Source organism: Penicillium argentinense (assembly GCF_028826775.1).
Source record: "Penicillium argentinense strain IBT 30761 chromosome Unknown utg000011l_segment0_segment0, whole genome shotgun sequence".
Taxonomy (NCBI): Eukaryota; Fungi; Ascomycota; class Eurotiomycetes; order Eurotiales; family Aspergillaceae; genus Penicillium; species Penicillium argentinense.
Window position 1 is genome coordinate 219,707 of NW_026622670.1, and position 12,109 is coordinate 231,815.

Sequence of the window (12,109 nt, forward strand, 5' to 3'; positions counted from 1 at the left end):
CTCCGTGAAAAGATAGAAAACACCGCCGTTTCCCATATGTAAATGTGGTCTCGAGAAGAAATTGAATTGAGAAACCCGGGTTCGGGCAAGAACGGCACGCGCAATTCAATGTCTTCTCCTTTCTAGCTCGACGCTGATCAGAAATACATTTGGTTCTGCTGGGCAGCAGCACAATCAAAGAAAAAGATAGGGGGAATCTTCATTAGGGGAGATTTGAAACATGATGCAGAGGCCTCGAAACATGTCGAGAGTTGATTTTCTGTCGGGGAGAGAGTTCGGTCGTAAGAGTTGTGCGGCGCGGAAGCAAAACACAATTGATGATGCAGTCGTGCTTTACCGCGCTGGCATATGACTTGAACTTGACCCTGTTGATATCTCGGGTTGCTGAGGACGATAATGTGCTGTATCAATGGGTTTTGACGGGAGAGAGGAGGCATCGGGTTTGGGGCCAGTGGGTGGTGGGAACAAACTTGATCGAGCAGCGGGGGGGGGAGAAGAGGGGGTTGCGGGCGGAAGAGATGTCGGTGGCTGGAGAGCGGTGCTCGAGGCCATGAGCTGGGTGCGGTTGAGATTTCCGCACATCAAGCGGGGAGGAGCTTTGGGAACGGAAGCCAGATTTGCGTTCGATATCATAGTCCAGATTCCGCCACGGTCCCTGATTTGAGTTTCGTGGATCTTGCTCGATACCGTAGGGAGTATTGTTCGCCGACGAGTTGGCGGCCGAGGCATTCTCAGGGATGGTAGACGCTGATCCGTTTGGAGCGTTCACATCCACCACCCGCTTTTGAGCTGCAGGGGTTGCAAATGATGACGCTTGGGGAGCCTCGAAGGGTCGTCCTTGGGGCCGCTGATGTTGAGTGTACTGATGTTGTTGTGCCTGTTGCTGATGAATCGGGTGCTGGGGGTTGGCCCAAGGAGTGTGCTCTAAGAAAGCTTCCTCAGCTGCAGCTGCAGTGCGAAACATGTTGGATGACATGGCCGACATGGTACCCCGGGGCTGTGGTAATGTCGAAGACGAAGATTGTCTCGGAGCCGTGGCACGAGATTCGACCGCAATTCCCATCTTCTCCATATCATCATCAAGCTCCGACGGTCGGGCTCCCAGTAAAGTCGGCGCTGCAGGGAAACCGACATACTTGGCGACACCAGCCATGACCGAAACCTCCTGGTTGTAGGCGGCCTGGTGTGCAATTTGCTGGGACCGACGGGTAGGGAATGGGATGACGTGGTGGGGGCTCAAATCGTCCGTCTTGAAACGGTCATGCTGAATGGCGTAGAATTGTTGGCTGATCGCACTGGAGTGGGTTTCGCGCACTTCTCGAACTTTTTGGAAGAACGTGCTGAGTGCTTGCGCACGCTCGGCCAAGCTCTTGTTCAACAGGGCCTTCATGCGGTAGTGCAACAAGGTATCTTCGTATTTGATCTTGGCATCCCGGTAACGTTGCACACATTCGACCTGGCGCAAGTATTCGGGGTGGGTCGGGTTGTCCCCAGAAAGCATGTCGAGCTCACGATTGAGTTTCGAGATACGCTCATCATAAATCCTGGAAGAAGGTCAGTAAACGAAGTCAGAAACTGAAGCGCAAGGGCTCTTACTTATCACGCAACGTTGCAAATTCTCTCTCCAACGTCGCGAGCGACTCCATGGCCGACGTCTTCTTCGCGGCTGAAGCAGCATGTTAGTTCTATCTGATGTCTCCTTCAACAAAACTTCAGCAGCATGAAACTTACATTCTTCTTCCACCCTCGCAGCTGTTTCCGCGCTCTGGGGTCCTTCGACGCGGTCCACGGGCTCTTCATCTTCGCCGAGAGCGTCCTCAGGAACATCCTCGACGGCGAGGTCGCCAACGGTTTCCATCTCTTCATCCCCATCTTCACTCCGTCTTCCCTTCCGTTGGCCTTTCTTGGCTTTCTTTCCTTTGGCCGATGCAGCCGGGAGTTCTGATTCGGGAAGGTCGTCGACGGGTATTTCGTCATCTTCGTTGATCGCCGTAGGGTCATCCATCATCGGCTCTGGTGACAGAGGGGTATCGTCGTCAATTGGGTCGCTCAGATCGCTTTTAATGGAGCTTCGGCGCTTCTTGATCGGTTCCACGTCGCCAATTTCAGTACCGGTCTCATCATCGCCGGCCTCGACGCGTTTGCGCTTCCTTCCGAAACCATCAGGCAGCTCCATTTCATCGAGTTCAAGAGATTCATCAAGGACTCCGTTGTTCTGGGAGGGCCTTCGCTTGCTGGGCGAGTCGTCCGCCACTGGCACTTCTTCCTCTTCCTCTTCTTCTTCCTCCTCCTCGTCTTCTTCATTGACGTCGTCGAGGGTAGTTGACTGGTGAAGCTTGCTCGGGCTAGGGCCCGCACTGCCAGCGCTAATCACAATATCTCGCTTTCGGATGTTGTGGGGAGAATCCTCGAGCCGCTCGGTTTCCGCCTCCGAGTCATTTTCCAGTTGCCTCTCGGGCTTGGGGGAGTCTTCGAAGTCAGATGGCTCGTTGTCGGATACGTCGTCAATCTCACTCAGGCTACTGGAGCGTCCGTCGTCCATGAGCGGATCATCGAGAAAGAGGTTTCTTTCGCCATTGGCCATGGTAGATTCGGCCCCCGTTGACGGTCCAACGGAGGCTTGTTCTCTGCTTTCGGCTACCTCCATCTGCGATGGTAGAGAGGCCAGGGAAATGCAAGGCGCGGGGTATTGGGAGAAGGGAGGTGTGTTCGGGTCGCGTTGTGCCAGAAAGCCGTCGGTGGCACCGTTTTGGTTGTGGGTGGGAGGTTGGCGGCAAGGTCACCGGTCCACCAGGTGAAGTTTTGCGTGAGAGTCTAAAACAACCAGATAATCGATTAGCTCAATTGCCATGCTATCTGGGCCGAATTGCCCGGGGAAAACTGGTGGGAGGAAAAGTGGTTGGGTGGGTGCGACTAGTAGGTCAGCGCCTCCAGAGAAGGCGGTGCGGAGATTGATCATCGCGGCAACGTTCCCCCAGAGCCGGCAAGCGTCGCTCGCAGGAGGAACCAGCGACTGCGCACGCATAAATGATTGTGGAAAAGCTTCCCAGGGAGTCTAGGATGAACTTGTACCCCAACACGGGACCAAATAATTCATGAGGGTGTCGTAGAAGGGCGAGCGACCTACAGTCTCAACAATGCGCCGGGAGCGCCGCTGGGAACGAGCAAAGCTGCTCGCGATCGAGCACGACCCTCACTACCCGTGTGGTTTGAGCACACAGGAATTTAAAAAATCCAGGCCCACGCGTCTCACAGGTATAAAAGACCGCGAAAAGCTGTCGGATCACTGATGCGCCGGTGCTGAACAGCGAGGGGAGGTCGGCTAGGAAGCGGGCAGGACCACAGTGGAGGGTCGCGGGAGGACGGTCGACATGAAGAGGCGGGGGAATATCGAGGATTACCGCAATGCCCACAGGGGCGATGGTGGGAGCAAATCGACTGTATAGCCCACTGAAAGGAGGGAGGAAGCCGGACGATGCTATGATGGGGTGCAGCAACAGAGACGGGTGACGGGGCATGTACTGCCGTCCCGAGGTTCACCGCCCGCAAAACCTCCCAGGTCACGTGGGACTGACGTCGCCGGAGACGGCGGTGCGCGGACAATAACAGCCATAGCAGTGATGACGAGGCATGATTGAGTATGGCAGTAGGAGATGGAATGTTACCAGCCAGCTAGCCCAGGTATATGACTAGTTTGAGTCTTGCAGTGATCTTCAAGTTTGCAAGGAGGCTGCGTGGGCGTTGGAGACCATTCTTGTCGTAAGACATGGAGAAATAATTTTGGAAGGAAAAATATATTGGTGTCGTTTTTTAACGAAATAGCCAACAAAAGTCAAACGGCGTCAGATCACCAAATATCCAGTGAATCTCACTGCACTTTCTTGCAAATGCATAGTGAATCTACCCAATCATGTGATGTGCAACAGCTCCCGCGCCAAGACCGATAAGCGCAACGAAAAAAAAGTTCGGAGCTATGCGCAGTTTGTCCCCGACCAACTTGAATTCGACTCCACCCATTGGACCTCCCTCAAAGATCTCAACACTTTCTGGGACTATATACCCTCTTCAGAATGGGCAAAAAATCGAAGTCGCAGTCCAAGTCGGACTCCAAGGTGTCGAGCAGCAACGGCCTTCCGTTCCTGAGCGGTAACGCATCTCTGGACCCAACATTGACCTCGCTTTTCGCGCAGAGTGTACGTTTTGACAAGAAAACTTGGAGACAAACCCGTCATACTAATCATGTCTCTTTCAGTCCGGACCTGTTAAAGCCCCTGCCGTGAAATACAACGCCAATGCACCTGCAAACAAGTCCGCCAAGAAGGCCGAAAAGGAAGATACCGCTGAGTCGGATGAGTCGCCCGATTCCGAGGACGAAGTGATGGAGGATGCTTCTGAGGGAAATGATGCCGAGACTGCTTCTTCGGAAGAGGAAGAGGAGAAGGCGGAGCCCCAAAGCCGTAAGCGCAAGCGCGGTCCTGCCGAGGAGGATGTGGAAGAATCTTATATGCGTCGCATCGCGAAGGAAGAGCAAAAGGCCGACGAGAAGCGAAAGGCTGAGCAGTCCAAGCGTCAGAAACCTGCCAAGGAAACCTCCGACGAAAGCGATAAGTCCGATGAGGAGGATGAGGAAGACGGTGGCGACAAGACAACCGCTCCGCCAGTGCACGAGAGTGTATCCGGCAATGCGAAGACCAGCGAGGTTGAAAAGTCCAACCGTACCGTTTTCCTTGGTAATGTCTCAACGCAAGCCATCAAGTCCAAATCTGCCAAGAAGACCCTGCTCCGACACCTGGCATCCTTCTGCTCGAGCCTTCCCGAATCCAGCGGACCGCACAAGGTCGATTCCATTCGTTTCCGCTCCGTTCCTTTCGCCAGTGGCGGCGGGCTCCCTAAGCGCGCTTCGTTCGCCAGACGTGAGATTCTTGATGAGACCACGCCCAGCACAAACGCCTACGCTGTGTACACGACGATCCAAGCCGCTCGCAAGGCTCCCGCTGCCTTGAACGGAACCGTCGTGTTGGACCGACACATCCGGGTTGATAGCATCGCCCACCCGGCAGAGATTGACCACAAGCGCTGCGTCTTCGTTGGTAATCTTGACTTCGTCGATCAGGAGGGTACCACCGAAGACGAGAACGGCAAGAAGAAGAAGGTTCGCGCACCGGCCGATATCGAAGAAGGTCTTTGGCGCACTTTCAACGAGAACACAGGCGCCAAGGACAAGAAAGACAAGAAGAGTGTTGAGTTCGTCCGTGTTATCCGTGACCGGGCCACCCGCGTCGGAAAGGGCTTTGCCTACGTACAATTCTACGATGGAAACGGCGTCGAGGCCGCACTGTTGCTAAACGAGAAGAAGTTCCCTCCTCTGCTCCCGCGTAAACTGCGCGTGACCCGCGCGAGAAAGATGGCAAAGAAGCGTGATGACGATAACAAGGATTCCCGCAAGGGCGATCTCGCTCAGAAAACTCTTCAGGGTCGTGCCAATAAGTTGCTCGGCCGGGCCGGCGCAGCTAAGATGAAGGAGGCTGGCAAGGGTGGTATTGCGGGTAACTCCATGGTGTTTGAGGGTCATCGTGCTACGGAGGATGGATCTCGCATCAAGGTCAAGACTAAGAGCCGTGGCTCAAAGGGCAAGCCGAAGAACCATGGCAGCAAGCGTGCTGCGGCTTATCGTGCTGCTGGAGGTCAGAAGCCTTGATTGTGATGTGACGAGTTTAAAAAAAAAACACCTATTTTTGTTATCTTCTGGGCGTTGGGAAGGGCATATGAATTACTGTGCAGATATTAACTACATGATCTTTGTTTGGATATAAACACGCCGTGGCCCCATACATTGTACTATCAAGTACTATCAAGTTGGCCGAATCATCGATGTTCCGTATGCATCTTCTATCTCATACTAGACCACTTTTTCAGTCTAGCAATTGTCCCGGCGCACAACCACTTTCCAATTATTACTGTAAAAAGTCTGAACTGGAAGTCTGACCATTATTATAGCAGCGACTTGCAATATATTCAGCCCTATCAGCAATACTGTTGAAGCTGTCCAGTGCTTTATATTGTGTATTCTATGAGACCGTTCAGATATTAGTATAGATCAGATGCAATGCCATCACGAAACTTGCATCATATCACCAGTAAATAGCAGCATTGTATGAGTAACTGACCCTGCCACAGTATCTAGACCCAGGATTGTTTGTAGGTGTTCCTACAACCCTTCTCAGGTAGTTGATACCGTCCCGAATAGGACTCGAAGGAGCAGGGGCCCATTGACCGAAGCAATAATACCATGAGACGACGTAGCGTTGTCCAGGGCTTGATCTTCCGAAGAAAGGCCTTCCGGGATTGGGTATTCGGTTTCGAAGTTGGGGTTTATCTTAAAGACTTAGTGGTAGACTTCTTCAACTGTGCCATTCAAAAGTGCAGTTGGGCCACGGAGAGATGTTTCGACTTTCCATTGGAGATCACAGAGGGGAGAGGCCCATTTCTGTAGGTTTGATCGACAGCCCGCCATGCTCTAAAGTTACTGACAATCACAAACGTCCATCTTCTCGTCCTCCTTCCCTCCTCCTTCTCGTGCTCCTTAATTCCTTTTATTATGGCGTGAAGTATCCACAATAGGAAAGCCATTCCACAGAAGAGTTTCTTACATGCTGGTCGGACAGGATCTGGGTACAGAGTCAGGAGCACTCCTCGATGGTTTTCGATTTGTCCTGAGGATCTGACCGAAGGCCAGTGAGACAACTTATGCAGGTTTTTCTCGATATTGCTGGTGTTTCAGCATGATTGAAGCCCGACCTATTCCCAAATCTGGAAAGCAGACCAAAACATGGCAGCAGCCACAAGCTCAACTAGGAATTTGATCATCTCAAATATCCATGTATAGGATAGATGTCCAGTCTCGCGCGATATACTACTTGATATTATGCATACAACATCAGTATGTCTCACTATATGTGTAGTCCCAAGTCTATAGTAAATTCATTCATATTCTGCGGTACAAATGAGGAGGTCCTCAGCATCTAAAAATCCTCTTTGTCCACAGTCCCAATCTACAGTCAAGCTTCTCCCAACGCAAAGGCAAATTTTCGATATTCAGAAACTTCTGAACAATGAATTTTCTTTGAGCAAACTTGAAAGTCATTTCAATAGGTGAACTAAGTAGCCAAATTTAGCCTCCATACTCCGATTATCACGATGCCTGGTGGCGTGAATCAGGCTGCTCGCGAAGAGGCTTCTCGCAACCTCGCACAAACAACTCTCTAAGTAAACATATCTAAACACGAAGCAAAACCTCTCAGAGAATATTCCGAACATTCATTCAAGGCACGCGGCCAGAAAATCCCTGAACCTGATCCCGCACGTACCTTTTTCGGTCCGATGGACAACGTAGCGATGATCAGCCTTCGGAAGAGTATTGAAAAGACGAAAGCATGTAACTGAGCAGATTGTTGATGAATGTTTGGACAAAACCAAATGATTTCGAATATTTAATTGTTCAGTCCCACACTTGCACACCGTATCGGGGAAACCAGACCGCCGGAGCATGACTTGGACACGGCATCAGGGAATTCAGCGATGAGTGATTGGTGTGTGGAGTTGAATAGGAACTTGGACTTTCATAAGATGACCTCACCTTCCACCCACGTAACGATATCCCATCCTGGCCTAGACTAGGCTCTTTCTACCCAGCACAACCGTAGGCAGTAATCACACAAAACCGCCAATTAGCCGGAACTCCAGAATTGGCTGTCATACTTTCAAGATAGCGTTAAATTAGGGTTCGGAGTAAGGGACACGACCCCACACTGTCGTGACCCACTCTCTAAATTGGAATCCACACCAGTGCAGCGGCGTAAGCGCAGCTATTTTCACTTGCTCGAGTCATGCTGGTCGAGTTCACCCCGCGAACCCTGCTTTTACTATCTTTCTACTTTCTTTGCAGTTACATGTACGTAGATGAGTGGCAATATGCCCAACACTTCCCAAGCCGTCCACATCCAATTCTCTCATGCCAGAAGCGATTCGCATTTCGAATAAGAATATTTATGTAGGATAAAGACATGAAAGAACTGAAAAGTCACCTTTCTTCGAATCCTCGATGCTAAAAAAAGACCATATCTACACCGATGGTGTGATGGCTCTATTGCGAGGCCGCTGCATCATTCGCACCTGACTCTGCTGGTTGGATCGCCTGTGGTCGCCATCTCGACAGGACCTTTCCGGCCGCAGGGCGGGATTCCTCGTCTACGAAATTGTTAGCATCTCAGTTATGGGGTAATGTTGAACAGTTGGTCACACATACATGTGTTGTAAATTTCTTCAACCGTATTGAGACACAGCTCGCGGGCCGGCGGCCGGAACATGACCAGGTACCTGGCGAAGTTAGTAACTAGCCTGAAAGGTGGTCCGTAAGCAAAAAGAAAACTCACATTAGTGCCTGCACGCAAAGATTCACACGTTCCGGGTCCTTTGCCAGGCTGGCGACTCGCTGCGTGACTTCGGGGACAATATCGGGAATCTCGCTGAGGAAGCGCACCAGCACCTTAGTATCCTTTGAATCCAAGTACGGAAGGAATCCGTCCAGGAGTCGCAGAACCCATTTGTCATAATGGAGTGGCACATGGGGCTGAGAATCCTCATCGTCCTCGTGTTGACGAGAAACAGCTTTCATCTGCACGCGGTCGTTGTAATACTCCTCGTTGAGCCAGGTAATTCCCATGTTGAGTCTACCCCGGAAGTCCTCTAGGATGAACCGATACAGAGTCTCACGGATGGAATCAGCGATGGTCGTCTGTCGTCGTGATGCAACGGCTGACTTGCCATCCCCTTCCAGTCCTGCTGGTGCACGGGTGGCAAGTCGGGCGAGCAGCACAACCCAGGCATCTCGATCGAATGTGCTTCCAGCCAATCTGGCGAAGCCGAGCTGTTGATTATTTGTCTTTGCTGTCGACGGGGCAGCTTCCGGCTGGGTAATCATGCTGAACACACGGGCCACGGCACTACGGCCCACGTCAATTGCTTCCTCTTCGGTAAGAGGGGGTGGCTGCGGCAGAACGAATGGACCCAGAGAGACCAGATCCGGATGGAGGTCTACTGCATCATCCGCAATAGCAGCGGCCTCTTTATCAGCACTGTCAGGTATGTCCGCTGGCTCGAATGAGGGCTCGTAATCGTCATCGTCGTCGTCGGCGGCGGTACCTTGGTGCGGGTTCAGTTGCTGGAGTTTCAAGGTTTGTTCCTTGGTGATGGTCTGGAGTCGATTCCGGACAGCCTCCACAGCTTGCGTAAGCATAGACTGGTTGACCTGTGCAAGAAGAGGCACAGTAATTTTCACCAGAATATCTTGTGGAAGTTGTTTGACGTCAAACGATGAAAGGCCAGCGTCCTGGGTGAGGGTGAAGAGCTGGTTGAAGCTCGTTGGACCCGGAGGCAGAGGCGGGATCTTCATTAAGGGAGGAGTAAGCGCGTCCAGACGAGCCCGTTTCGCATTATCCAAGCCGTCGGTGGGCTCACTAGGGTGACCACGCTTGCGGGATGGATCCTCTACTGAGTCGAGCCGTGATTGCATCAAACGCTCAATGTACAGCTGCATTTTACTCATGTGAGGATTGGCCGGTTGCTTCCTCATGACGTTGATAAGCAATGCCCTTGCCGTCCGCTCCATAGACTTCACGTTGACACGGACGGTGGGTGTGAATGGCGGGCGCACATGCTTCGCGGGGAAGAAGTCTAGAACGGTGTTGATGATCTTATTCGAGATGGACTGGCGCGTGCGGATGAGGGGGGCGAGACAATTCAAGGTTGCGTTCACGAGAAGCGCATCGCTGCAAATCGTGTCAGTATGAATTCGTTAGACAGAAGCTCTTGGAATTATACCATGTTTCTTCTTGGAAAACACCCAGCAATCGGTCAAGCAGTCCCGAAGCTTCGGCTTCAAGGTGGGGGATTGTGAGAACGGCGTGGTTTCGAGGGACAATCGCGAGAGACGTCTCGTTTTGATCCGGTCGCTACACAAAAGGTCAAAAGTCAGTACGATGGACAGAGAGCTTGCAGAAATGAATGGGCTTGTAAACCTCACCCTTGGGTCCGCAGTGCCAGGCGTTTGAACTTGGACGACACGCTGCAGAAACTTGACACAGCAAATCTTGATCGAGCATTGAAACGAGTCCATCTTGCGCAAGATATCCTGCTTAATCGTGTTCATTGCTTCCCATGACTTCGTATCTTCCGGATGATTCACGCTTTTATTTGTTAGTACCTCACAACAAGCCCACTTGCCTTATAGTGAACTTACATATGCCGAAATATCAATGGATAGAGGCTGGCTGCGGCCTGAACCAAGCTCTGTAGCACCGCCGTGTCTGTCTCGGGAAGGGCCAAGATCTCTTGAACAGTCTGGAGCACGTTGGGCGCAAACTGCTCCTTCAGTGCCGTCGACAGAACCGGGCTAGCGAAGGTCTCTGCCATGAAGTCTGCGCCCCATCGTCGCAATTCAATTCTCGATTTGGGTCCGATGATAGGTAGGATCCCGTTCACGACATCTGGGTAGAGGGCGGCGTCGCTGAGGACGAGATTACGGGCTGCATTCAGCTGGCCGAGCTGAACAGCCGGGGAAGCCATCGCAGCCGAGAGTGTTCGAGGTGGTTACGGTTGGAGGATTGAGGGGGGCGAAGGTGAGGTCGGCGCAATCGCTAAACTGAACGTGTTTCCTACTCGGGCCAGAACGCGCGAATGCAGGCTGCGAGCTAGGCGGCACTAACGCACATGCGCCCGGAGATACTGCGATACTGCGACGACCGTGAAGAAGAATGCAGAAAGGACGAGATGGAGGAGTGGAGGAGTGTGGGTGAGAGGGCGAGATTGGCGGGCGTCCCAAGACGGAGGAGCTGGAGGAAGTCGAAAGGTTCGCAGGGGCCGAGAAAAGTTGGGGAAATAAGATGGCCGCCCTGGTCAGCCACGGCAGCTGCACCTCGTCGCCAAAACGACCACAGTCACTATCGAAACCGTCGAGCGAGGAGGAAAGTGAACGACTTTACGGTGGGGAGCGTCTCGGAGTGTTACAAAGGTTTCTATCTGGTCCAATCGCCGACGAGATGACGCTCGAATGATAATCGGCCTATGGAGGGTGTGTTTGAAGAAAACAATCCGAGGATTGAAGAGAATGGCTGCAATAAGTAATTCTAGAGATGCGATGTCGGAAATTCCTTAGAATATATTCTTAGCATAAATCGAAATACTTTCAGCAAATCAACCTACGCTATAACGTTCAAGTTATCGGCATGGGCTGATCCAGTGATGCCTTCGAGCCGCCAAGACTTGGCCGACCTCGCGAACTCGGCTTCGCTTCTTCTTCTTCGACCACCACCGCGTTCGCCATGGCTGCTGGGATGTACGTTACCGAGTCCATATTCTCTAACTAGGGCGCCTTTCTGACCTCCTCGACAGTTTCAACTCCACATATTACGGCAAGGACTACCGCGCCGGCGCCGCTCTCTTGCGTGCCCGCCGGCCGTTCCTGGTCAAGAACGCCCTCACTGGATTCGGCCTGTTCGCCTTCACAATCGGTGTCTGTACGTGCTGTTCCATACGAAATCCCCTTCAAGTGTCATTCTTCGCCCTCCGCCATCCAGTCGTCGTGACGTCGAGCGTCGTGCGACCAGCCCGCCGCAGTCGAGACCAGACCGGATCCCCAATCTCACAACCCATGCGCAAGCGTTCCCCTATAGTAATTTGACTGACAACTCGCTCTTCATAGATGCCTACACCATCCGCGCCGTCGGCCAGGAGGAATTTTCTGACGTGAAAGTCCCCGAGGCGCCCGCGCAGCCCCAAGCCGAGAAGAAATAAGGGCAATACCGAGGATCCGTCGGGATTGAGCAGCATTCTCGATTCTCTTGGAAAGTCTGCGTGTACCATATCAGTCGCATTATTCGCGAGAGGTGGAAGCACTGAAATGGCCATATACATGGTCGCCCGTGTGATAACAGCAACGGAGCACTTCGGGGTTTATGGAGTCTTTTGACCAGGTCATCGTTTCGTGACCTGGGAGCTCAGCGGCTTTGATTCATTGGCATCTATATTATTCTGTACAGGCTAGATTGACAAA

General features: G+C 52.3%; 4 protein-coding genes across 4 annotated transcripts; 2 read left to right on the forward strand and 2 right to left on the reverse strand.

Annotated features, from left to right (window-relative positions):
• Positions 1 to 406: 406 nt before the first annotated feature.
• Positions 407 to 2,647, reverse strand: N7532_011084 (uncharacterized protein; the record flags this gene model as incomplete). The annotated part of the gene is made up of 3 exons (XM_056623575.1): positions 407 to 1,544; positions 1,597 to 1,666; positions 1,732 to 2,647. The coding sequence occupies 3 exons, from the start codon at positions 2,645 to 2,647 to the stop codon at positions 407 to 409; spliced, it is 2,124 nt and encodes a 707-aa protein (XP_056468563.1).
• A 1,423-nt stretch (positions 2,648 to 4,070) lies between these two features.
• Positions 4,071 to 5,698, forward strand: nop12 (rRNA-processing protein NOP12; the record flags this gene model as incomplete). The annotated part of the gene is made up of 2 exons (XM_056623576.1): positions 4,071 to 4,193; positions 4,253 to 5,698. The coding sequence occupies 2 exons, from the start codon at positions 4,071 to 4,073 to the stop codon at positions 5,696 to 5,698; spliced, it is 1,569 nt and encodes a 522-aa protein (XP_056468564.1).
• A 2,445-nt stretch (positions 5,699 to 8,143) lies between these two features.
• Positions 8,144 to 10,623, reverse strand: N7532_011086 (RNA-processing protein PTA1; the record flags this gene model as incomplete). Its single annotated transcript, XM_056623577.1, has 6 exons — positions 8,144 to 8,247; positions 8,306 to 8,376; positions 8,433 to 9,827; positions 9,880 to 10,010; positions 10,082 to 10,244; positions 10,298 to 10,623. The coding sequence occupies 6 exons, from the start codon at positions 10,621 to 10,623 to the stop codon at positions 8,144 to 8,146; spliced, it is 2,190 nt and encodes a 729-aa protein (XP_056468565.1).
• Positions 10,624 to 11,378: 755 nt separating this feature from the next.
• On the forward strand, positions 11,379 to 11,850 carry N7532_011087 (uncharacterized protein; the record flags this gene model as incomplete). Its single annotated transcript, XM_056623578.1, has 3 exons — positions 11,379 to 11,392; positions 11,449 to 11,573; positions 11,759 to 11,850. 3 exons carry the CDS (start codon positions 11,379 to 11,381, stop codon positions 11,848 to 11,850), a joined length of 231 nt encoding a protein of 76 aa, XP_056468566.1.
• Between the last annotated feature and the right edge of the window lie 259 nt (positions 11,851 to 12,109).